The 26,565-nt window shown below is 43.7% G+C and overlaps 1 protein-coding gene across 1 annotated transcript; it reads left to right on the top strand.

The window, feature by feature from the left end:
• On the top strand, positions 1-26,565 carry NR2E3 (nuclear receptor subfamily 2 group E member 3). The gene is made up of 8 exons (XM_036737274.1): positions 1-58; positions 6,968-7,094; positions 7,539-7,642; positions 7,903-8,169; positions 13,715-13,896; positions 18,909-19,149; positions 25,519-25,624; positions 26,433-26,565. Exons 1-8 carry the CDS (start codon positions 1-3, stop codon positions 26,563-26,565), a joined length of 1,218 nt encoding a protein of 405 aa, XP_036593169.1.

The raw sequence follows: 26,565 nt of genomic DNA, 5'->3' as shown, positions 1-26,565 counted from the left end.
ATGTCTGCTTCCCCCACTGATCCCTCCACACCCACTGATCGGGAGGACAGCCAGACAGGTAAGGGATTTGCTCCTTTCTAGTCTGAGGACCTCTTCCCCCTTTGCCCCATAGTCCTTGATGCCATCTTGGGTGGGGGTAGAATGTTGGGCAGATAGATTCAGAAGGAAGCAACACTCTAGAATGGACAAAAATGCTTTCCAAGAATGCCTTTAGGCTACGCTGTTGGAGCAACCCCCTACAGAAGGGGGTATCAAACCCAAACAGAAATGAAGAATGCCAAACCATTTGTAAGAATCTCTGCAGACTGCGCATTGACTTAGAAAACCACATAGTAACATTATCTATGTCTTATTGTATTTTTATTTATTTTTGTTAAATATTTCACAATTGTATTTTAATTTTGTTTGGGTTACAACTTTGGAGTATTGCCGCCACATACATGATGGACACCTCTACCCTCCAGGGTTTTTTCTCTGGAGAAATCCCAGCTCTTTTCAGGCAGCTAAATGCGGAGAGGGATGCCATTTTTTTTTTTTTTTTTTAGCACAGACAAACCCTCCTCACCCTACCCAGAAGTCTTAAGAAAAATCTACTTTAAAGTGGTCACAATCTTACGATTATGAGGGCTAAGTGGTAGAAAATCCTCCAGAATTCTAGAGCAGAGGAGCTCAGGTTTTTTTTTTTTTTTTTCCTGAGTACACACACATGTGCCCATGATACCTACCTCTAACTGGACACCAAGGCAGGGAGCCAGGCAGGTCCTTGAGCACTAGCAGGACCTGGGCTGTCTTTGAGTAGCACAGCCAGGATTAGTTTTTCTTCTTCTCCTCCTCCACATCACCCCCGGTCACTACTCTCCCCAAAGGAAAACTGGTGGGCTTTTAAAATAGTGACCAAGAAAAACATGAATTCTTTTTTGAATGAATTGTTTTTTGTTTTTTTTTTTACTGAATTGGATTGTGTGTGTGTGTGTGTGGGTGTTTTCCCAGCTTGACCCAGTGTTTGTTCAGTGCCGGGAATTCCAAATGGTGTAGAAAAACCCTCTATCAATACCAAACAACTCAGCTATGACTTACTGTCTCAGAGAGTTGTCTCTGGGGCAATAAGTTAAGAAATTTGCCAAGGATCACACAGCTCTCATGTGTTTGACCCCAGACTTTCCCTACTTAAAAGCTAGCCTTTTCTTCCACTGTGCCTTAATAGTGCTTGACTGGGATGTATCTGATGATGGTTTAGAACTTGACTGATCCGTCTAGGCCAAAGACATCTCATTGACTCAGGCTGGCGGATCCCAGAACCACATGTCACATCTGGTAACTTCCTCAGGGACTGTGTCCTTTCGCTGGTCCCTCTGGGCCTGGAGAACAGACAGCAAGGTCACTCCTGTCCATGAAGGAGAAAACATAGAATGTCTGGGAGTAAAGTCCAGTTTGACCCATAGAGACATGTGGTGTTAAAGCCAGCTGATGGTAATGATAGGAGTAATTGCTTGCATAAATGCTGAAAACTAAAATATGACAGTGAGAAAGGCTTTCACCACCAAGTGGGGACCTGGAGGTGGGCAGTAATAGGATCTGGCTTGGGGTCCTGGGTTCGAGCAGCCCTCCACTTGGGGAAGAAGGGCCGGGGGGCACTGCAGCAAGAAGGGAGGAGAAGACATGCCTAAATCGAAAGCTGCTTTTGCCAAGGACTTGGGCACTGAAAATTGAACGTCAGCCCCTTTTCTGTAGGCCCTGTCCTGTGAACATGAAGGAAACAGGGGACACTTTCTAACTAGGGGACAGACTGAGACTGAGGGGATATGTGTGGATTTTAGGTCTTTCATTCCTCCTCTCCCTCAAATCTGTACTCCCCGAGAACAAGGAGCAGTCCCTGTGTTTGCTCCCCTTCCCCATACACACTCCCATTTGGGGAAGAGGGCACCTGGAGAAGCTAGACAGAAAAGCTAACTACTTTCTAGGTTTGTGGAGAGGTGGGGGTATATATATGTTGGGGATGGAGTGGAGAGTGGGGGAATGGGGGAGGGAGAGGGGATGGGGGATAGGGTGCAGAGTAGGAGGGGCAACTCTGCCAGGTGGGAGCCATTGTCCCCCTTACCAGTTAGGGGCTGGGAGGAGGGATGCACCTTTCGAGTCCAGATTTCTTTATCTTTAAAACGAGAACTAGAACGCCTGTCTTGCTTACGTCAGGAAGATATTGTTAGGCTCAGGTGAGAAAGAGAGTGTGTATGTGACTGACTTTGTTAACTCAAAGCTCTATACCAATGGCCGAGATGGTTACCGACGTCATCATGGTAGAATTTCAGAGTCGGAAAGCTGTCTAGTCTTCTCTGATAATAACAGCTGGCAGTTAGACAGCCCTTGAAGGTTTGTGAAGCATTGCACATCTGCTATCTCAATTGATTCTCACAACAACCCTGGTGGTGGGTGTTCTCCTTATCCCCGCTTTCCAGATGAGTCTCCCTCATTTAGATGGGGGCTCCCCAAGAGCAGAGACTGCCTTTTGCCTTTGTATCTCTAGCACTTAGCACAGTGCCTGGTATACCATAAGTATTTAATGAAAGCTTATTGCCTAAGGCGGACAAAGGTTAAGTGACTTGCCCAGGGTCACACAACTAGTAAGGATTCAAACTCAAGTCTTTCTGACTCCAAATTCAAAACTCTACCGACTGCGCCCTCTCACTGTCTCTCTGTCTTCTTTGACACCTGGTCATCCAAACTTTGCCTGCCGGCCACAAGTGAGGAGGAACCCACTACCTCCTGAAGCCAGCCACTTCTCTTTTGGAGAGTTCTAATTCTTGGGAAATTTTTCCTGACCTCAGGATGAAATTTGCTTCTTTCCGGCTATTACCCATTGCTTATAGTTCTGCCTTCTGGGGACAAATGGGAAAGTGTCTTCCTGGGCTTTCAGTGGAAAAAAAGCTACTACTGATGTGGACTAACTGTGGTCAGCTTTCCTTGCCTTTATCATTAGATTCTTGGGCAAGTGCTCCAGCGGCACTGAGTCAGTGACTGGAACCCATGAACCTATGCCCGATTCTGCATCAGACCCTCTAGGACAGGGGTGGGGACGTGTAGCACAAGCATGATTCTGAACGTGAGTGCACATGCGTGTGCCTGTGTCTGTGGGGGGGTGGTGCGGGGGTGCGGGGCGGGGTTGTTCTTAGCAGGTATACACACGGCACCTCCTGGGTTAAAGGCTCATGGAAAGACCTCTGAGGATGGCTCAGAGAGGCCCTAACCATGGGAACTGTCCTGATGGAACATTCCAAACCACCTGCCCTGGCTTATAAGCTCTCTGCTCTAGGATTGTTCTAGGATTTAACCTCTGACACTTACTAGCTAGCTGTATGACCTTGGGCAAGTCACTTGACCACTATCTGAGTTTCCTCAATTATAAAATGAGGTTAATAATAGGACTTACCTCCCAGATTGTTGTGAGGCTCAAATGAGAATAATATTTCTAAAGCCCTTAGCACAGGGCCTGGTCATAGTAGGTGCTTAATAAATGTTTGTTCCCGGCTCCCACCCCCCTTCTCCTCCTCCCTGGCTGTGGTCAAGTAGTTACAGTTATGAACCAACTCCAATACTTCAATGGATTTCCAGTCTTATCATGGGTGCACTCTCTTCACTGGTATAGATTGCAACCCTTCTACCCATTCTCATTCAGTGCAATTTTTATCCATGTCCTCTTGCAAATATTCCACAGAGGATCTATCCTACACACTGGAGGCTTTCCTCTAGGTCAAGGGTTCTTAACCTGTGAACTACTTTTTTATTTTTTAATTTAGTAACTTTATTTCAATATCACTAGTTTCTTTGTATTCCTGTGTACTTTATTTTATGCATTTAAAAGCATTATTTCCAGAAGGAGTCCATGGACTTCACCAGACTGACTGCCAGTCCATGACATCAAAAAGGTTAAGAACCCCTGGCCCAGGCCCTTGACCACTCTGAGTACCAGTGTAACTGTCGGGCTGCCTATCCATTATCCCTCATTCTTGCTACATGACTGGCCCATTTTTTTCAGATAATACATTTCCTGGCTATCTTTTTAAAAAATTCAATTCACAAACATTTGTTAATCTTTTACCCCGCACAAATTTTTGTGCTAGGCACAGAGTGTAAAAATTAAAATAAATTAAAATTTTAAAAAATTATAAGTTGCTGTTTTTAAAGACTTTGTGATCTAATAGACAGATGTGATGTGTACACAAGGAACTATGATAAAAACCCAAATATGAGAGGGGGCAAAGGCTAGAACCTGGATCTTTCCTATGCCACTTCTTGTGTGTGAGTCCTCTTCGATAAGATGCGGCAGCTACTTATAAGCTCATCATGTGTTTCTACTTTGCCCTTAGAGTGACCTAAATTTTTGATCCCTTAGAGACTGGCACAGTTATGATTCAGAGCCATGGAGTCATGGAGCATCCCTAGAATCACAGAGCTAGAGCTGGGAGGGGCCTCAGAGGATGTGGAGTCCAGTCCCTTCATGTTCTAGATGAGGAAACAGAGGTTCAGCCAACATCCTCCCTCGCCGGGTTAAAGTGACTTGTCCGAAGTCACATAGGTAGTAAGCATCAGAGGCAAGTCTTCTGATTCTGGACCCACGCTGCCCCTGAGGATAATTGGTGTGAGATATATTTGTGTTTGTCTCTGTGTGTGTGTGTGTGTGTGTGGACAAACAACGGAGCAAACTTACCAAGTCAAGAAGAATAATTAATTAAATTAGCTAAAAATTAATTAAAAGCTGCTAGTTGGCTACTCAATCAGTGGCATTACCCTGGGCATTCCTTCCTCCTCTTGTTGCTGCCCTGATCTTTCTCCACAGGGACCAGGGGCCTATCATCTCCCCCACAACTGAATTTGCCCTAAAAGGTGCCGCTTGCCCCAGATGTGAAGAAAGCTAGTTATGGCTCTCTATATTCTCACTCCTCAGCTTGGGCTCAGGGCTGGGGGGTGGGGCCTCGTGCCTCCGTATCCTTCATGTTTTTCTCCATCCCCTCCCCCCCTCCATCTTCTCCCCACTAAGCTCCTTTTTTCTGAATGGCACAGACTTTAAGGTAGAAAACTTAGTTATAATTCTAAACTTTGTCTGCTTTGATATGGCAGAATCAGAATGCAGAGCTGGAAGGGGACACGGGTGATGTAGTCCAGCCTAGACCTAGGAAAGAATCCTGACTGTAGCAAACCTCAGAAATGATCATGGAGTGCGCCCCGGAAGACCTCCAGTAACAAATCCCCCGCTGCTGCTGCCTCTCCAGCTTGCTCAGTCGACTCTGATCATGAGGAAGTTTCCTCCTAAAACAAGCCTGTGTTTGTCTTTTAGCAGCTTTTATGATTCTTGCTTCTGCCATTGGGGCCCAACAGTTGAATCTCCCTTCTCTATGTTACCCCTGAGTCCTCCCTTCTCCAGACCAGATAGCCCCCCTTCCTTCAAATGGCTTTCGTAAGAGGCAGCCGGTGGTGCAGTGGTTAGAGTGTTGGACTTGGAGTTAGGAAGACCTGGGTTCAAATCCTGCCTTACTGGCTCTGTGACCCTGGCCAAGTTACTTAACCCTTCTCCGTCTTAGTTTCCTCATCTGTGAAATGGGGATGAACAGCACCTACTTTGCAGAGTTGTTGTGAAGATCCAGTGATGTAACAACTGTAAAGCACATTTCTAAACCTTAAAGCACTATATAAATATTAGCTTTTATCATATGATATAGGCTTGAGGTCTTTCCCCATTCTGATTGCCCTTTTCTGGATAGTGTCCAACTTGTCAATGTCTTCTCTAAAATCTAGCGCCCAGAACTGAACACAACATTCCTGGTCACATTCATGGCCTTATTCCTGAAAGCCCAGCCTCTCTTAATGCGGCCCAAGATCTCATTGGCTTTTCTGACTGCTAGCTCATGCTATTGACTCTTATTGAGCTTGTAGTCCACTAAGACCCTCGGCTCTTCTTCAGGCAAACAGCTATCCGGCCTTTCCTTTCCCCATCTTGCACTTGTGAAATTGATTTCTGGGAGTGCCGTGAAAGGCTTTTTTCATTTATGCCTATTCGATTTCAGCTTATTAGCTTCAAACCAGTTTTCTAGCCTGTCAAATGGCAAAGTCATGGAGATGTTGTTCAGAAGTAGCAGCTTGAAGAAGAAAGCCAGGAATGTTTGTTTTCCTGGGCCCTGAGTACCCTGCTGGGGCTTAGCTCAGATCGGCTCCGGTTCAGGTTGCCTGGGTCGTGAGAGCACAGAGTTAGAGCTGGTTGGGATGTTCCTCAGATGCCACTAAGTCCAATCTCCTAATTTTACAGATGAGGAAACCGAGGCACAGAGCTCATAAGTGGTTTGCCCCAGGATCCCACAGCTAGTAAGTGTCTGAGGTTGGATTTGAGCAGAGGTCTTCCTGACTGCGAGTCCAGTGATCTTCCACTATGGAAGCTAGCTGCCTCTGGACCTTTCTTCTCTCCCAATACTCCTTCTGTTGTTGTCATTCAGTTGCATCCGACTCTTTTGTGACCCTATTTGGGGTTTTCTTAGCAAAGATTCCTTCTCCAGCTCATTTTACAGATGAATAAACTGAGGCAAACAGGGTTAAGTGACTTGCCCAGGGTCACACAGCTAGTAAGTGTCTGAGGCCAGATTTGAACTCAGGAAGATGAGTCTTCCTGACCCCAGGCCCAGAGCTCTATCCACTGTGTCACCTCGATGCCGTTTCTCTCACATTTATTCCATCTACCTATATCCACGAGAGAGCCAAACAGCACTCAGTGTGACCCCTCTCCCACTCCCAGGCACCCCAGCTAGGATGCCTCATCATAAGACGGCTCTGCCAGGGGCTGCCCCTGGCCCTTTCTGAGATGCCGGTGGGGCCTGATTGGGCTGTACTCCTAGCCATGCCACTTAGCCCAAGTGAATTTGCCCCAGGGCTGAGAATGTCTCCTCTACTCAGGATCGTGGGGTTTATGGCATTCCCTCTCCTGCAGGTCTGAGTCCGGGGCTTCTGTGCAGAGTGTGTGGGGACAGCAGCAGTGGGAAGCACTATGGTATCTATGCCTGTAATGGGTGCAGCGGCTTCTTCAAGAGGAGTGTGCGGAGGAAGCTCATTTACAGGTGAGAAGGCCCCATCAGCTCATCCCTCCTCCCACCCCGCTGGGAACTTCCACTCCCTGTGGGTTAGCAGGAGTAGGGAACTGTCTCCAGAAGATCACTGGGAAAATGCAGGTTGCGCCATGGAAGGCAGCACAACTCAAGATCCACTCGGATTTTTTGTGACCTGCCCCCTCCCTCACCACCCTGGCTGGGCACCCTGGAATCCCTCCTAATGAAACCCCTTTTCTAATAACAGTTCATACCCAGACCCACCTGCCATCAGCCCAAATCCTTTTGCGGGGAGGGGGACAGAGACAGGGCACAGATGGGTTTCTGATTTCTCTAACCAATCAACAAGCATTTTAAAAGCACCTACTACGTGCCAAGCACTGGGTAGGTGCTGGGCATAAGAAGACAAGAATGAAACAACCTCCCCCCACAAGGAGCTTACCTTCCACCCTGTAGGTGCCAGGCTGGTTCTGGGACATGCCCCGTGGACAAGGCCCACAGAAACCAGTGCCAGGCCTGCCGACTGAGGAAGTGTCTGCAGTCAGGGATGAACAAGGATGGTGAGTGGGGAGGTGCAGGGACTCTGAGGACTCGAGGTCAATCTATCAGTCAAGGGCCCAGGCACGGAGTAGGGAGCCTGGATTTGGAAAGGCTGGAGTTTGACTGGTAGGAGCTTCTGAGCTCTCTTCCTTACCAGGGGTCTATGGGTTTGTTGGGTACAGGAGACTATCACCCAGCTAAACCAACCGGCCTATAGTGATATGATCCCCAGAAAGCTTCCTGGAGGAGGGGTCTTAACCCAGGTTCTTGGTTTCCCCAGCCGTCCAGAATGAGCGGCAACCCCGAAGCACAGCACAGGTTCGTCTTGACAGCATCGAGCTGGACTCCAACCTCAGACCGGAGCATCTCGCAACTACTCGAACTGGCCCCCCGCCTGCCAGTCCTATTGTGCTTGGCCTTCGGGTTCCTGCATCTGCCTCCATGACTGCAGTCCCTGGTACTCGGTCTCTGACGCCTCCAGGAAACCATCGCTTCATGGCCAGTCTCATGACGGCTGAGACGTGTGCAAAGCTAGAACCAGAGGATGGTGAGTGAGTGTGTCCAGTCATTCCGAGGCCCCTCAGACAGCCTGCTCAAGTCATTCCTGTGATCTTTGGTCTTCATATGGACATAGGCAGGCCATGGGAACACAGAGCAGGCATAGCCTCACCATAGACCTTCTCTGGGGTCCCAGACTGAGCAATGCAAGGAGTAGGGTACTCACTTATTTCTTCCTGATGCGCTAGTCTCGCATTTTATCTTTTACCTGCAGAGATGTCCAGTTCAATTTAATAAGCATTTATTATGTGCCAACTGTATGCTTGGTCTTGGAAATATGAAGATGAACAAGATACAGTCCCTGGCCTTAGTGAGCTTAGAATCCAGTAGGGGATGTAAGATAAATACAGAAATATTGAACAACATCCATGTTAATCCTCTCTCCTCCATCAGTGCAGATTATGGCCCATCCTTGCCTTATAATCCTCTGCAACTCAAATATGATAAATGCACAAGGGAGATAGGAACATAGTATAATGAGAATGCCAAGGAGGTAGAGATCACTGTCAGCTTACCGGACTGGGGAATGTTTTGTAGAAGAGGTGACAGCTGAGCTGAGTTTTGAGAGATTTTGCCAGGCAGAATGAGGAAGGTGTAGGCAGGGGAGGGGATTTATTCTGTGAAGTTTGGATTTAGTCAAAAGGCTGCACTTGAGGACCTAGAGGGCCTCGAGGCCACACATTTCCCACCCCTCAAAGGGCATGGCTAAAGTATAGGGGATGGCCCAAAGCAGGAAAGAGTGGAAGAAGTTGAGAGATGGTAAGTCATCCAGCTTGGCAAGATCATAGAGTACATAAAGGGGGGTCTTGTCAATTAAGACTGGGAAGGTAGATTGGAGGCAATTTGTGTAAGGTCTTGAATGTTGGGTTAATGGTTTCCCTTGGGAACCACTGACGGTCTTTGAACAGGAATTCATATAATCAAAGCTGTGCATTAGGAAGACTTCTCAGGTATCTGTGTGAAGAGCAGTATAGACAGGAGAGTGATGCTGGACAAGTCACTTAATCCACAAGGCCTCCCATATATTCCTCTACTGTGAAGTGAGGGGGCTGGATGAGATGGCCTCTGAGGTCCCTTCTGGCTCCATCTATGATCTTATGATCACACTATGATGGTGGTGGTGGGAGTAGAAAGGAAGGAATAGACGGGAGAGAAACTATGGAGGTAAAATCTGTGGCCACTAAGCAATTGGATGTGTGATGGAGGACAAGAGGCAGGAGTGAGCAGAGATGGCATTTGTGAATCCTTAGCAAGATCTGAAAAAAAGGCTTCCTCTCTCTCATACTGTTCACCCAGGGTCTTTGAGCCTTCTCTGTAAAACATGAGACTTGGCTAAGGCTTTGCCAGATTTGTGATCTTATCTATATGGAGTAATCTCGTAACCGGTGTGGATCACAACCCTGTAAACCTTCTTATCCCATGAAATTCTTATTCTCACCTTTCCAAGAATCCTTCCTTAATAGAGAATCTACTCAATGAACTGGACATCTTCCCTTGAGTCTTTTAATATTTCACGGACTCCAGGGCTGTCTATTGTTCCTTCCTCTTGCTGCATGGTTAGTTCATGTCCTCTTCAGCTTAGTACTTGTTCTTAATGTCTTTGATTTTTTTCATGCATCTTTTCTTTTATTATTTAATATTTTTAGTTTTCAACATTGATTTCCACAAGATTTTGAGTTACAAATTTTCTCCCCATTTCTGCCCTCCCCCACCCCAAGATGGCATATATTCTGTTTGCCCCTTTTTCCCAGTCTGCCCTCCCTTGTGTCACCCCACTCCTCCCCCTTTATCCCCTTTCCCCTTACTTTCTTGTAGGGCAAGATAGATTTCTATACCCCATTGCCTATATATCTTATTTCCCAGTTGCATGTAAAAATAACTTTTTTCGAGCATTTCTTTTTAGAACTTTGAGTTCCAAATTCTCTCCCTTCTTCCCTCCCCACCCACCCTCATTGAGAAGGCAAGCAATTGAACATAGGTGGCACATGAATCATCATGCAAAACACTTCCATAATAGTCATGTTGTGAAAGACTATATTTCCCTCCATCCTATCCTGTCCCCCTTGATTCAGTTTTTCTCCCTTGACCCTGTCCCTTTTCCAAAGTGTTTGCTTTTGATTACTTCCTCCCCTGATCTGCCTTCCCATCTATCATCCCCCCTCTCTTATCCCCTCCCCGCCCCTTTCCTGTGGTGTAAGATACCCAATTGAGTGTGTATGTTATTCCCTTCTTAAGTCAAATCGTATGAGAGCAAGATTCACTCATTCCCTTTCACCTGCCCCCTTTCCCCTTCCAATAGAACTGCTTTTTCTTGCCACTTTCATGTGAGATAATTTACCCCATTCTATCTCTCCCTTTCTCCTTTTCCCAATATATTCCTCTCTCACCCCTTAATTTAATTTTATTTTTTTTAGATATCATCCCTTCATATTCAACTCACCCTGTGCCCTCTGTCTCTATATATACATACATATATGCATATATATGTGTGTGTGTGTGTGTGTATTCCCTTCAACTACCCTAATACTGAGAAAGTTCTCATGAGTTACAAATATCATCTTTCCATGTAGGAATGTAAACAAAATGGTTCAACTTTAGTAAGTCTCTTATGATTTCTCTTTCCTGTTTGCCTTTTCATGCTTCTCTTGATTCTTGTATTTGAAAGTCAATTTTCTATTCAGCTCTGGTCTTTTCATCGAAAAAGCTTGAAAGTCATCTATTTTATTGAAAATTCATATTTTGCTCTAGAGTATTAGACTCAGTTTTGCTGGGTAGGTGATTCTTGGTTTTGATCCTAGCTCCACTGACCTCCAGAATATCATATTCCAAGCCCTTCGATCCCTTAATGTAGAAGCTGCTAGATCTTGTATTATCCTGATTATGTTTCCATGATATTCAAATTGTTTCTTTCTGGATACTTGCAATATTTTCTCCTTGACCTGGGAACTCTGGAATTTGGCTACAATATTCCTAGGAGATTTCTTTTTGGGATCTTCTTCAAGAGGTGATTGGTGGATTCTTTCAATTTCTATTTTACCCTCTAGTTCTAGAATATCAGGGCAGTTTTCCTTGATAATTTCTTGAAAGATGATGTCTAGGCTCTTTTCTTGATCATGGCATTCAGGTGGTCCAATTATTTTTAAATTATCTCTCCTGGATCTATTTTCCAGGTCAGTGGTTTTTCCAATGAGATATTTCACATTGTCTTCCATTTTTTCATTCTTTTGATTCTGTTTCATAATTTCTTGATTTCTCATAAAGTCACTAGCTTCCACTTGCTCCATTTTAATTTTTAAGGTAGTATTTTCTTCAGTGGTCTTTTGGACCTCCTTTTCCATTTGGCTAATTCTGCCTTTTAAGGCATTCTTCTCCTCGTTGGCTTTTTAGAGCTCTTTTGCCATTTGGGTTAGTCTATTTTTCAAGGTGTTATTTTCTTCAGTATTTTTTGGGTCTCCTTTAGCAAGTCATTGACTTGTTTTTCATGATTTTCTTGTATCACTCTCAATTTCTCTTCCTAATTTTTCCTCTACTTCTTTTACTTGATTTTCCAAATCCTTTTTGACTTCTTCTGTGGCCTGAGACCAATTCATATTTTTCTTGGAGGCTTTTGATGTAGGATCTTTGACTTCATTGACTTCTTCTGGCTGTATGTTTTGATCTTCTTTGTCACCAAAAAAAGATTCTATAGTCTGAATCTCAGTCCTTTTACGCTGCTTGCTCATGTTCCCAGCGAACTACTTGACCCTTGAGCTTTTTGTCAGGGTATGAGTGCTTTCAGAGTGGAGAGTGCTTTGTCCCAAGCTGGGGCTTCCGAGATGGTGTTGATGAGGAGACTCCGGGCAGCTGTAGCTAAGGAGCCCTCCAGCTCGTAAACCCGGATGCTGAGACTTTGTTGAATTCTGGTAACTATGTATTGGGATTTTTTATTGGGATTTGAATCAGACAAGGTCTGTCTGTTGATGTTTGCAATTTGTTTGTATTTTGGTCTGAAGTTCAGGGTGCTGGTTTTTTCCCCTGAACTAAGTGAATGCTGTCTGTGTGCTGGATTAAAGTAAACTTGTCAACCCCTTCACCTTGCTTTCCTTAGTTAAGCAGATCAAAAAAACCTGTGCTGTTGGCACCTTTCTGGGTGCTGGCAGTGGATGGATCTTATACCCCCACAGAAGCTGTTAGCCGGATTGTTGAAACAGGAAGGAAGGAAGGAAGCTAGAATTTATTAAGTACCTACTATGTGTCAGATACTGTACTAGGTGCTTTACAAATATTATCTCATTTGAATCCATAGCTCATAACAACAATGATCTAGGCCCAGAATTTAGTAGGAGGCCTCGTGCTGGATTATAATTTGTAAATTCCAGAGTGCTTTCTGTGATCACAAGCCACCTGTTGCTGCCAAAGTGCATTTCTATAATGATGATATTCCTCTGGTCATGTTATAATCGCAGTTACCATTTATATCAGCACTTTAAGGTTTGCAAATTCCTCCCATATGTTATCCTAGGTGGATGCTCACTCCAAGGTGGATGCTATTATTATCCTGATTTTACAGATGAGGAAACTGAGGATAAGAGAGCTAGAAAGTGTCTGAGGCAGCATTTGAACTCAGGTCTTCCTCATTCAAGGCCAGCAATCTATTCACTATGCACCTCGCTAGCTCAAGGCTATCTTAGACCACCACCATTTCAGAAGAATCCAAATTGAAGGTTACTCAAAGGGAAATACATGGTAGATGCAAGTCATTGCTCAGTTGTGTCTGATTCTTTGTAACCACATTGGGGGTTTTCTTGATAAAGAGACTGGAGGGGACAGCTAGGTGGCATGGTGAGTTAGAGCACCAGTCCTGGAGTCAGGAGGACCTGAGTTCAAATCCAGCATCAGACACATGACACGCTTACTAGCTGTGTGACCTTGGGCAAGTCACTTAATCCCAATTGCCCTGCCTTCCCCCCTGCAAAAAAATAAAAATAAAAAGATAAAGACACTGGAGTGGTTTGCCATTTCCTTCTCCAGCTCATTTTACAGATGAGGAAACTGAGGCAAATAGGATTAAATGACTTGCTCAGGGTCACACAGCTACCAAGTGTTTCAGGCTGGATTTGAACTCAGGAAGATGAGTCACTCTAATGGCCCCTAGGTTGCAGCAAATTATCAGCTCAGTGTATCATAAGTACCTACCTGTAGGTTACAAAGAGCAGTGCTGTCTAGATTTTTAAAAATATTTTTATATGTATACGTATTAGTTATGTCTTCTGTATTGCCTTCAGCTAGCTGTCTACCTAATCCATCCCTAGCCTGAGCTCTGGGGACAAGGGGGAAAGAGATGACATTTTTACCCTGGGTACTTGGGAGGGCTGAATGGTACTTTTAACTGAAATTGGGAAGGCAGGAGGAGAGGTTTTAGAGGGTTTAATTATGGCCACGTTGAGCTGGGGGTACCGGTGGAACATCTAGTTAGAGTCGCCCAGCAAGAAGGGGGGAATCGTAGGATTAAGGCCAGAGGCCGGGCACGGTCCAGCTGCCTTTTCTCCATGCAGTTGATGAGAATGTGGATGTCACAAGCAATGAGCCAGAGCGCCCCTTGAGCGATGACCAGCCGGGCTCATACCCTTCTACCAGCCCCGAGAGCGTCTACGAGACTTCTGCACGTCTGCTCTTCATGGCTGTGAAGTGGGCAAAGAACCTCCCTGTCTTCTCTAACCTGCCCTTCAGAGACCAGGTAATTCAGGCTATGGGAACTTCTAAAGCCACACCTATTCTACCAGAAGTCCCACCTATTTTACCTAAGCTTGGTCTATTCCACAGGAAGCCCCACCCCATCCTTAAGCCATCCTGCTGTCCCCCAATCCAGCTCCCCACCACTATTTTATTTTAAAGAGGGTTTGTATTGTTACCATCTGGATGAGCATCCTGAGCCAAGGTCATAGCACGTAAGCCATGCAGAGCTGAAAACTAGGGTGGGGGGCTGGGGCTTTGTTCTCCTCCAGGCTGCGAGACCACTTCAAAGAAGCCGTTGTCATAACCCAGGTCCAGTTAACCAATGCACCCAGATTTAGTCATGAAAGCACTATCCGTGTGTGTTTCTTCCCATCAGCCAATGGATGCCCTCCAGGTGAGCCCCTTTTCGGTGGAGCCCTTGGTTATGAGTTATATGGCTAGGGATGGTGTGCATGCACATCATTGGCTCAAAAAAGTCAGTGCAGGCATGCTTTGTGTCTGTCGCAGGTTAGCAGTGCCTATATGTTGTATGTTGGAAACTGTGTGTACCTCTTGGGGAAGAGACAACCCCAGGGTTTAAGTGAGATGGCAGAGAAAGGCACATCTTTTAGGAACATGATAGGTGTCAGAGATGGTATCAATCAAAGTGTGTCCATCCCAGGGAGAGTGATGCCCCTGAGCTCTGTATCAGACAGCAGCCAACACTGTCTGTATGCTATATGTGCCTTGATTTTAGGGACAGTGATCCCTGTGAAGAGTCCAAAGATCCCAAGTTTACTTAATATTAACTGGCAGGCAGAAGGGTAAATAAAGAAGGGGGCACGGAGAGAACACTCCCCAGAAAAAGCTTAGATTTCTAGATTTCAAAGTCAGAGGCAGGAGAAAAATACATCCTCTGAGAATCACCAAATCTAAGAGCTGGAAGAGGCCTCATAGACTGTCTAATCCAACTCACAAGTGACCAAGACTGCCTTCTAGAACATTTCCAAGTGCTCGCCTAGACTCTGCTTGAACACCACCTAAGAGGCGAAACAAAGCACCTCCCACTCCCTTTTGGGAATGGGATAATTGTTAGGAAGTGTCTTCCACGTATCAAATCTGAATCTATTTCTTAGATTTCCACCCATTGTTTCTGGTTCTGTCCCCTGGGGCCCAGCAGAAGTCCAATCCCTCTTCCACACAATGGCCCTTCAGATATTTTAAAATAGCAAACCTATCCCTTCTAAGTCTTCCCTTCTCCAAGACTATCCCCTTTCAGCTGATTGTCCTATATCATGATCTGGCCTACTTGTGTTGTTTACTCCAATGAGCTCCTTGAGATCAAGGACTGTCTTCTTTTTCCATTTGAATGGCCAAAGCTTGCTTAGGATAGTGCTTGGCACACAGGAGGAACTTAAATGATTATTCATTCATTCATTCATACATTCATTCATTCATGTTCTTTTAGCTTCCTGGCCATTCTGGTCAATTTAATTTGACAACCTTCTATGTATAAGCTTCTGGGGCTACAAACACAAGAATGAAATAGCATCTCCCCTCCCTGCCTCTGCCCCCCACTCTTCTGGATGTATGCCTATATCTTCCCTAAAAGGTGGTGCCCAGAACTGGAACAGGCCCCCCACATGTGCTCTGACCAGAGCAGAATAGGGTAGAATGAGGACCTCCCTTGTTCTGGACGCTTTGCCTCTCTTCATACAAGCTAGGGTAGCATTGGCTGCCCTGTCTCTACTAAAACCCCCAGATATTTTTTCATGGGAATTGTTGTCTAGCCACACCTCCAACATCCAGTTCCCCTTTATATTTTGTCTTCCCCTATTTGAATGTAAGCTCCTTGACAGTAGGAACCATCTTGGTTTTCTTGGTTTTGTATCCCCAGTACTTGCCATAGGGTAGTAAGCATTTAATAAATGTTTGCTCTGTCTACCTCCCTACCTATGTATCTATGTATCTGTCTATCTGTCCATCTATGTATCTCTTCATCTCTCCATCCATCCATCCATCTATCTATCCATGCATCCATGCATCTATCCATCTACCTATCCATCCATCCATCTATCTATCCATGCATCCATGCATCTATCCATCTATCTATCCATCCATCCATCTATCCATCCATCCATCCAGCCATCCATCCATCCAGCCATCCATCTATCCATCCATCTGTACATCTATCTATCCATACATTTATCTTCTGTCCTATCTTTCTGTCTCTCTATCATCTATCTCTCCCATATTTATGAGTCTGATTTTTGTAACAAAAATATAGGACTTTACATTTATCTTAATCACATTTCATATTTAATGTGAAAGCCAGTAATACCTGGGTTCAAATCCTCCCTCTAACATAGCCTAGTTGTGTGGCTCTGGGCAAGTCACTCACCTCCCAGTGCTCTGAACAATTCTCTAAGACTCTAAGTTGCAGAGATGTCAGCCCACACTGATTGAGGGAATGCTCTCCCCAGGCACTCCCTATCCCTAAATTTCATGATTACTGTGTAGAATGGTCACCTTCTGGTGAATTACTGCTGTCTCTCACTGACCACACACACACTTTCCCTCATTCTCCCACTGCCACGGCCACATCCAGCCCCAGGCATTAGAGAAACAAGAAACAGGAGGGAGGGGAGAGATTGGAGGAGTGCAGTCTGCAGGAGCTGCTCTGGAGCCTCCTTCGGTGCCGGCCTTGGGTTTTTTCAGCCCCTAGGCTGAAGGTAGAGGACCAGGGAGGGTATTTTTTTAACCTGTAATTTCACTGGTACAAGAAGCTCCTAGTGAAGGACCTCTCTCTACTAGTGCAATTAAGAAGAGGTAACTAGAACCCAAAGTCCTGTTAGGCCAGTGAATGTGATGAATTGCGAGATGCCAAACAGGCAAAGGGCCATACGGTCTCTGAATTGAAAGAGAGCTTAGATGCCATTAAATTCAACTTCACAGCAGTTTGATCTCTTCACAATACTTGACCCCCCCTGACTTGCATATTTGCAATGGTGGGGAGCTCATTACCTCATGAGGTAACCATTTTCAGTTAGCCTTTAGAAAATTCTTCCTTATATTTAGATGCATATTCTCCCCTTTACTGTCAGCAATCTAAGCGGTAGAATGTAAGCACCTTGAAGGCAAGGAAAATATTTTTTAAAAAAACTGCATCCCCAGTGCCTACCACAGTGTCTGGCACATAGTAGGTGCTTCATATTTACTGAATTGAATTGCTGAAAATGTTTTAGTCTCAATTCTTCAGTGAAATCCAATTCAATAAATATTTATTTTTCCTTATTGTCAATAGCAGGGAAACTCCTAAGGAAAACTCAAAGGCTTTTCCTTTTCATGGGCAGTTTCATTTTATAGGAGGGTAGGAGAGAGAAACAAAATTGTGAGATTTTGTTTCAGAACTGCAAAGGTCCAGGGAGGAGAGAAATCCTGGTTGGAGGAAATAGTGGAATTAGGAAAGGGGTCTACACCAGTGGTGAGACTGAGTTATGACCACTGGCGACTACACCTGCCTTTTGCCTAGATCTTGTTGGGCTGTCTGGGTGTGGTTGGCAGGAGATTTGAAGCATCTAGCCCAGGGATTTAGGCACACTTGATTTTGGTCAGCTTCCTGGGCATTCTCGCTCCTCTTTGAAAGTGAATGGGGAAGGGGGTGGATTGCCTATGCTCCCCACCCCTCCCTCCAGGGAATTTCTCCTTTCCCTAATCAATCAACATTTTAAAATCTTCTCTGAACACTAACTCAAGACTGAAAGCTCCTGTCCTTCCAGGCTCTGAGCCTATTTGGCATCTGAAGTTCAAGATTTTCCATAGCGGATAGTGTCATGGCATAAGAAGATTCGAGTTCCAATCTTGCCCCAGACATTTATTAGTTGATTGACTCTGAGCAAATCATTTAAATTTTCTCAGTCTTAGTTCCCTTGGCTATAAAGTAAGGACAATGCTAGCACGTACTTCAAAGGGTTGTTGTGAGAATCAAACGAGATAATATAGGTAAAGAGCTTAGCCAGCCTTAAAGTGACCAATAAATGCTATTTATTAGTATTTGTATTATTTTCCCCTTCTCCAGTGGCTGGATGCTCCAGTCCAGCATCTGAGCTAAGTGCTAAAGATACAAAAAGAGGCAAAAGACAGTCCCTGCCCTCAAGGATCCTACAATCTAATAGGAGAGACAACATGCAAACACATACAAAGCAAACTTTACACTATCCCTCCAAAGTTTAGTCTTGTCTGATTTGTTCCATCATTTGCACTGTCATGACCTATTTGAATCCTGACTTTGCCATCCAGTATACCAACCGTCCCTAAGCTCGGTGTCACCTGTAAGTTTGATAAACATGGACGCCTTTATCTAAATCATTAATAAAAACGTAAACAGCACAGGGTCATTCACAGACCCCTCGGCACTCCGCTGGAGACCTCCTTCCAAGCTGATCTTATACCACGAATGCTGAATTGTTCATCCAGTTCAGAAAACATCTGACTGTAAAAACTATCCTCTGTCCTTCGTCTCATCCACAAGAACCACTTCAGAGACTGTCAAAGGCTTGGCTAAGGCCGATACTTTTAGCATCCTCCAATCTACGATTTTAGTAACTCTGCCAAAAATGAAAATGAGTTCAGTGTGACAGGACCTGTTCTTGACGAACCATGCATCACGGCTTCCTTTGTAAAAGGTCATCGGCCATTTCTTTATCTCAAGTTCATTTTTAGCCAATTAGGGAGCCTTCTGGTTTCTGGCTTTTCTACCCAAATTACTCCTTAATCATCATTATCTCACCTCTTTCCTTCCTAGTCTCCCTCCTCCCCCACCCCCTCTCTGAAAGGCCCAAAGACAAGCCCTGGGTGACAGGTGTGCCCTGGGGACCAGGCAGAGGGAGGATGTCCGTGTCTGCTCACAGTTCCCCAGGAATGGCCTAGCTCCTCATGGCACAGAGCCTAGAGTGGGCCTATTGCCTCAGCAGCTGATTCTGGTTCAGGTTGCTTCTCTTTTGGAATCTCTCAGAAACGCTTCCCATTCCATAGGTGATTTTGCTGGAAGAGGCCTGGAGTGAGCTGTTCCTTCTGTGTGCCATCCAATGGTCTTTGCCCTTGGAGAGCTGTCCACTACTGTCTGTGCCAGACCCAACCCCTGGCATTCAGGGAAAACTCATGAGTGCTGCAATAGAGACTCAGATCCTACAGGAAACCATTGCTCGATTTAAATCACTTACAGTGGACCCCACTGAGTTTGCATGCATGAAGGCTCTCGTCCTCTTCAAACCAGGTAGGCAAGAGCCAAACTTGGATCCTGGAAAATCAGGTAAAGGCCAGAGGGACTCCCTAGACCTTCTTAATGGAAATGGGCACCCTCCCAGAGGCTGGCGTACCTTTGTCACATATTACCCACGCCATGAGCCTGGGCACTATGAAAGAACATCTGCCTCCCTTCCTACATCTGCACTGTCCATAGACCTACAGGCCTCTAGCACCCTCCAGCCAGTAGGCTGTACCCCTCCCATGTCCTCTTGTGAGTTTGTCTTCCAGTCTAAGCACCTCTCCCATCTCCCCTACCATAAGGGTCTGTTAGGGCAACAGAGGTACAAGGGACCCCCTGACATGTTGACTGGCTTCAGTTGGGCCTGGAAGTGTGTGTGTGTGTGTGTGGTTGTGTGTGTGTGTGTGTGTGTGTGTGTGTGTGTAAGTGTGTAAAACTGTCCCGTACATACTTCTATTAATCAGTTCTTTCTCTGGAGTTGGATAGCATCTTCCTTCATAGGTCCTTTGTGGGTGATTTGAGTATTTAGAATACTTAAAATGATTCAGTCACTCAAAGCTGTTCTTCAAACAGTATTGCTGTAACTGTGTACAGCACTCTCCTGGTTCTGCTCATTTCACTCCATCATTTTCTATAAGCCTTTCCAAGTTTTTCTAAAATCAGCCTGCTCATCATTTCTTACAGCACAGCAGTATTCCATCACAGTCACATACCACAACTTGTTTAGCCATTCCTCAATTGATGGGCAACCCTCCAATTTCTGTGTTTTTTCTTTTAAACATTTTATTGATATGGTGTAAAGCAAATAATAATCGTTTCCCAATAACCTGGTCTGCCCACCCCAGAATTCTTCCTCAGAACAAAGAAAACAGTCTGGTGGTTTTTTCTATAGTGTTTTCCATAGGAAAAAAACCAGAGACTTGGATTCCAAGCCTGACTTCCACTTTGTGATGGTGGGCCACTGACCCTTCTCTGTGCCTTGCTTGGTTTTCTAATTTGTAAACTAAGGGAATTGGACTAGGCGATATTTAAAGCCTCCTTCTGGCTCTAAATCTTACGATCCTTTGGCTTCCTAGACTCCACAAAGAAGGGAAATAGACTGACCTTGATTTTATGAGTGAGAAGAGATACTGACAGTATTTGAGGGTGAGCTGTTCTTACAGAGACCACAATTCAAGATTTGAGCAGGAGAGAACCCCCAGCATTCCCACTCCCACCTCCCCAAGTCATTGTTAGCCTTTTCAGTAGAGATCCCCCAAAATAGAAGGTGTATATGAGGACCAAATGCAAAGCAACAAGATTGGCTTTACCTCAGACACATACTAAAATAGCTCTCTTTTATACAGGCCGTGGGATATAGAAATCTATCTTACCCTACAGGAAAACAGAAAGCAAAGAGATAAGAGAAGGGGGTTGGTGATAGAAGGGAGGGCAGATTGGGGAAGGGGTAATCAGAATGCATGTTGTCTTGGGGTGGGGGGAAGGGAGAGATGTAGAGAAAATTTGGAACTCATCTTGTGGAAGTGAATGTTGAAAATTAAAAATAAATTAATAAAAAATAAAATAGCTCTCTTTTCAAGGATGCTTACAGCAGCGAGATTTGTAGTTGTAAAAAACTAGAAGCAACTAAACTAACCTATCACTAGGATGTGGTTGAGCAAAGAGTCCCATCAATGGAATGAAACATTTTGACACAACTGAGGTCACTGCTTTGGAGAAGCAGAAGGAAATAAGAAAGGCTTAGGTGAAATGGTGTGTAATGAAGAAAGCAGATCCAGAAAATCTGAAGACATGTGACTGAGGAAAAAAAATACGCAATACATGGCTGAATGGACAAAGCAAACAGGAGGGGATACTGAGGGAGGAACTAACTGATAAACTATACAAGATGCTGCTAGTAATTGTTAAAAGTGCAAATGATTATATAAAGATAAGTTTAATTATTTTTATCATTTAAAATAAAATTAATTAAAATATTTTTTAAAAGTCGATAGTTCATAGGAAGACTAGAAGATAATTTATAGGAAGTCCAGGACTGAAAACACTAAGCTCTCAGGGAAAAACTCCTGCCTAGAGATCTATCAAAGTCTGAGGTTAGTTATCACAGGGGAAAGGGCGTCTTCCAGAAATGGTAAAAGTCAGAAAAAATAGGGAAGTCCTCAAAGTGTACAGTTGCTGTTGCTGGGAAGTGAGGAATTACTTATTCTTCATATGTCCCCATGGACACAGATCACCAGCTCAGTGAGGCTTAATAGACAGTTTTCAACAATCGTAGTAGCCAGGAAATTCATTCCCCTAAAGACAACTTGATTGAAACTCTTGGAACTTAGCTCCACTGCTTCTTAGCCCACAATCAGATGAGATAACACACACAAAGGACTTTCCAAGGATGAAAGTGTATGAAAATGTTAGCTTTGGCATTTTGGTGAAGTATATGGACCCCTTTGCGGAATAATGTCTTTAAATGCTTAAAATGAAATACATAGGTTCATTAAGCAAAACAGTTATATTGAAGCAGCTTGTGAAAATGCTAATATATGTGTATATACATATATACACATATGCACACACACATACATATGTATATGTGTATGTATACATATGCATGTGTGTATATTATGCATATATACACACATATATACACACATTATGCATATATATACACATATACATGTATACATGTGTATACACACACATATATGAAAGATCACAGACCTATGGTGTTTAAAAATGTTCAAGAGACATAATTCTGGGCAATTTAATAATTTTATTAATAATGCCAGCATTTTAATAAAAGGATGGCCATTTGGCTGTCTTTCTTAGACCAAATACAATCATGGGGGTGGGGGTGGGATACAGTTTTTACGCCTTTCAAAGAGTATGTTTCCTCAGAGTAGCAATCAACTCTGACTAGTTAATAATTAATGAGAGAAAATGAATATTACAATGAGGGGCTGGACCTGAACTTTGAATATGTCATTTTACTTCTTAAGTTACCCCTGGCTTTGGGAAATCTATTCAAAGAACTTATCCCCACTCAAACCTGAGCAGAGTACAATGGCTGTTCCACCTGGGTGGATCTAGATAGAAGAGAAGGTTAGTTCAACCTTCAGAGACTGAGGTCTTGAAATGAGGGTAAAAGAAAAAGGGGGAAATCTGAATCTCCTCAAATCATTGGTTATTAATAATCATTTCTCTCAGGTTAAGAGTCACTAAGCTCTCTTCCAGCTCTGGATGTACGAGTTTATTCAACAAGCATTCATGAGGTTCTAGGTGCTAAGGCACTGAGTTTCATTTTCCTCGTCTGTAAAATAGGGACAATATTTGTATTCCCCAGTTCCTTCCAGGGTTATTGTAAACAAAGTACTTTTTAAACCTTAAAATGCTATAGAAATGTGAGTTATGACCTTTGCTTCATAGGATTTCTGCTTAGAAATATTTGAAAGTAGAATCTGAAATTGGTTATCTGTGAAGCACTGGAAAAATGCCATTTTACTCTTTTCTTTAAGTGCCTTTCATATTAGCTTAAACAATCTTCATTCCCCTGTCCTTGAGAGGCAGTGTGATGTACTTTTTGAAATATTGAAAAAATCATTTTAGAATGATGTTGAGTTTTTCATTCTGATGAATACCATGCTTAATATGGGGTGTTCATGTCTTGTTTCTCTGTCCCTGGCCTCTCTCCTTCTCTCTCTCCTCTCCTTCTGCTCCTTGATTAATGAACATTGAAATGGAAAAATTTTTATATAAAGTTATCAGGTGCTGGGTCCAAGCACTTACATTTATATCCTGCCTAAATGTTCAGGCACTTATTTGAATAATACCACTGAACCCTGCTTGCTATTCTTGCCTGATCCAGTGTCCCTCCTTTTAAAAAAATTATTTTCTCAATTACATGTTAAAACAATTTTTAAACTTTTTAAAAAAAAATTTGAGTTCCAAATTCTATTCCTTTGTCCCTCCATACTCTTCCCCCTTTCTGAGATGGTAAGCAATCTGATATAGATTTTACATGTGCAATCATGTAAAATATTTTCATATTGGTCATTTTGTAAAAAAAAAGAGTTGAATAAAAAAAGAATAAAGGAAAGAAAAGAAGGAAGGAAGAAAAGAAAGAGAGAGAAAAAGAAAAAAGAGAAAGGAAGAAAGAGAAAGAAAGGAAGAAAGGGAGAAAAGAAAGATGGTGTGTTTCAATCTGTATTCAGACAACATCATTTCTTTCTCTGGAGGTGGATAGCATGCTTCATCATGATCCTTTGGGATTGTCTTGGATCACTGTATTGCTGAGAATAGCTAAGTCATTCACAGTTCTTCATCAAACAATATTGCTGTTACTGTGTACAATGTTCTCCTGGTTCTGCTCACTTCACTTTGCATCTGTTCATGTAGGTCTTTCTACATTTTTCTGAAATCAGCCTGCTTTTCATTTCTTACAGCACAATAATATTCCATCACAATCAACCACAGTTTGTTTAGCCATTCTCCAACTGATGGGCATCCTCTTGATTTCCAATTCTTAGACACCACAAAAAGAGCTGCTATAAATATTTTTGTACAAATAGGTCCTTTTCCTTTTTTCTACCTAACAGTGGTACTAGAGGATCCCCTCCTTTTTGTGCAGCATGTGCAAGAAATCAGTGTTTGAACACACCCACAGAAGGTGAAAAACACATGTGAGCCAAGGGAGAGAAATCTGTTTCCACTTGGGGAAAGCTCTATTTTCAGAAGTCATGATCAAAATGAAGGCTGCAGTGGAGTGGGAGCCACTAACAACAAATGACTGAGAAAATGAGACAGATGGCTCCTTTCAAGCTCTCCATGGCCAAAGTTATACTGAAGGACATTTCCCCTTCCTCTCCTCTTTTCCTTTCATTAGCTCCTCTTCTGAAAATAAGATTCTGTCTATTCGACACTGTGGAATATACTTGGTTGAGAAGTCAGGACTTAAAAAAATCCAAAACAACCTAGAATGTTGCTGGTTTCTTCTGGTCAAATTTTTGCTTAATTAGCCTCAGAAGATTGTGTATTTTAGATCTGGAGAGGATGTTAGAAACCATCTTTTGACAGCTGAAGAAACTGCTTCTTATAATTTGGCAAACACTTTATACACATTCAAGTTAAATTTGCCTCATACTTGAAAGCTGTAGCACTCTGGGTGTATTAATGAACCTTGGACCCTCAGGTATGTGTAAAACAAGGTACTTACTTATGTTAACTCCCTAGGCATCTCGATGGCACAGATGGATGGGGTGGTGGCAGTTAGAAAGACCCGAGCTCACATTCCACTGAGGACATGTTTAAGCCACTCGAGCCTGGGTAAACTCAGTTTGTTTCCCAATGTGTAAAAAGCAATAGTGAATACCTCATAGGGTTGTTGTGACGGCTTTGGAAACTGTGTAGCTATTTAACTTCAGAGTTACCGAGACAGACGGTTAACAGTTTATGTATATTTTTTGTTGCTGAGTCGTTTCGGTCATGTCTGACTTTTTGTGACACCATGCAGGGTTTTCTTGGCACAGATGCTGGAGTGGTTTGCCATTTCCTATTCCAGCTCATTTTTACAAATGTGAAGCTGAAGGAAACAGGGTTAAGTGATTTGCCCAGGGTCACATAGCTAGTAAGTATCTTGAACAAATTTGAACCTAGGAAGATGAGACTTCCCGGTTATCTAAATAACCTATTCTTTATATTTTATTTATGGTACATTTAATGTACCAAATGATGAATTTATGAGCAGATCAACTTATATCTAATACGTGCTTTTGTTCCTAAACTAACAGTCACTTTAGATCATAAAGGGCATTCAAGAGAGTACTATAAAGTATTTAAATTTCGTTCCAGTTTCTAGGAAAAAAGAACATTCTTCTCTATTCTTGCCTTTAACACGTTTGCCAAATGTGCAAGTCTAATTAATAACAGCCAGCATTTAGATAGCATTTTAAGGTTTGCAAAGCACTATACAAATAATATCTTGATACTCACAGCCACCTTGGGGAGAAGATGTTATTATTATCCCTGTCTTACTTGATTGGGAAACTGAGGCTGAGAGGTTGACTTGCTCACGGTTTCACAGCTTGTTTGAGGCAGGATTTGAACCCAGGTTTTCCAAACTCCAAGTCCAGCTTTCTAACCACAGTGCCGCCTGGCTGCCTCTGACATTGGAAAAGTTCAATGACTGCGCGTGACCCAAGTTTTTATAGCCTAGTGTTGCTCTGAAGACCTAGGGTACTTGTTACGGAGCTCCTTCATAGCTCCTACTGTTTCAGTTAAGTGGGACTGTACTTGGGGTGAATATTACAGGAGGCTAGAACGTAGCTTCCTCCCCCTCCTCTCCCTTCTCCTTCCCCCTCCTCCTCACTTGGTGCTGCTTCTTCATAGAGACTCGGGGCCTGAAGGATCCTGAGCAGGTGGAGAATTTGCAGGACCAGTCCCAAGTGATGCTGGGTCAACACAACAAGATGCATTATCCCAGCCAACCGGTGAGGTATGAAAGCGGCTCAGGATCTTCCCTTTTTATAGTGACGTGTTCACCTTTGGCTCTGGAGGCACCACCGCCGCTGCCACCCTTTTAGTCATTTTGATGTAATATAATCTCCTTGAGAGCAGGGGCCATGCTATTTTTGTTTCTGCAATCCCAAGGCCTAGCTTTGTACTCAGTGGGTGCTTAATAAATGCTCAGTGCTTGATCTCAGGACAATCAGGGTATTCACCTTCAGTGCTTGAATCAGGTCTTTTCTTGTCCTCGTGCTGATTTGCTAGATGTTATATCATTCCAGTGTTTCTCCACGGCTCTGCTGACTGTGTCCTGAGAGAAGAATGTTTGTTAGTGAGAGGAGTGTTAGTTCTAAGCTGCTCCCTGGGACCATGGGCTTGCATCTCAGTACACACTGAAGCATTTCTGATCACTCCTAGCCTTGTAGTAATTTACCTTCACCGGTCAAGCATTTACACTGTGACTGTTCTTGGGAGAGGACAGAGCAGCTTAGTATTTTTTTTCCTCAGGAATATTCTATTAATATAGTAAGCAGTGTTGTAAAGAGAGATTTCTATTGTTAAGTGCACACACAAGGCTCTAACACTTGAGTATATTGCTGCTGCTGTTGCTGCTACAGTTTTTTAAGTCTTCCTATACAGTGACCTCACCAAGGTTTTGCTGATGATTTGGGGATAATATAAACAGTATGTTTTTATTGCTGTCTTTTCCCTGGTCTAATCAAGGCCTCCAACTTGCGTTACCTCCCTAAGGGTGATGCCTTTGGTAACCAGAGATGCCTCTCTCTTCTCCTTTCCAGGTTTGGGAAACTGCTTTTGCTTCTCCCCTCTCTGAGATTTATTTCTTCTGACCGCATTGAGCTCCTCTTTTTCCGCAGAACCATAGGAAACACACCCATGGAGAAACTCCTTTGTGATATGTTCAAAAACTGA

This window comes from Trichosurus vulpecula, chromosome 8 (assembly GCF_011100635.1).
Source record: "Trichosurus vulpecula isolate mTriVul1 chromosome 8, mTriVul1.pri, whole genome shotgun sequence".
Classification (NCBI taxonomy): domain Eukaryota; kingdom Metazoa; phylum Chordata; class Mammalia; order Diprotodontia; family Phalangeridae; genus Trichosurus; species Trichosurus vulpecula.
The sequence above is the reverse complement of the archived record's forward strand: the minus strand, read 5'-3'. Positions and strand labels throughout refer to the sequence as shown.

What these genes read in the sequence shown, in the direction of transcription:
- NR2E3 (XM_036737274.1), top strand. Translation starts at nt 1, where the DNA reads ATGTCTGCTTCCCCCACTGATCCCTCCACACCCACTGATCGGGAGGAC. An exon ending in ACCTGCCCTTCAGAGACCAG is followed by an intron (nt 13,897 to 18,908) that starts GTAATTCAGGCT and finishes CCCATTCCATAG; the next exon opens with GTGATTTTGCTGGAAGAGGC. An exon ending in TCTCGTCCTCTTCAAACCAG is followed by an intron (nt 19,150 to 25,518) that starts GTAGGCAAGAGC and finishes GCTTCTTCATAG; the next exon opens with AGACTCGGGGCCTGAAGGAT.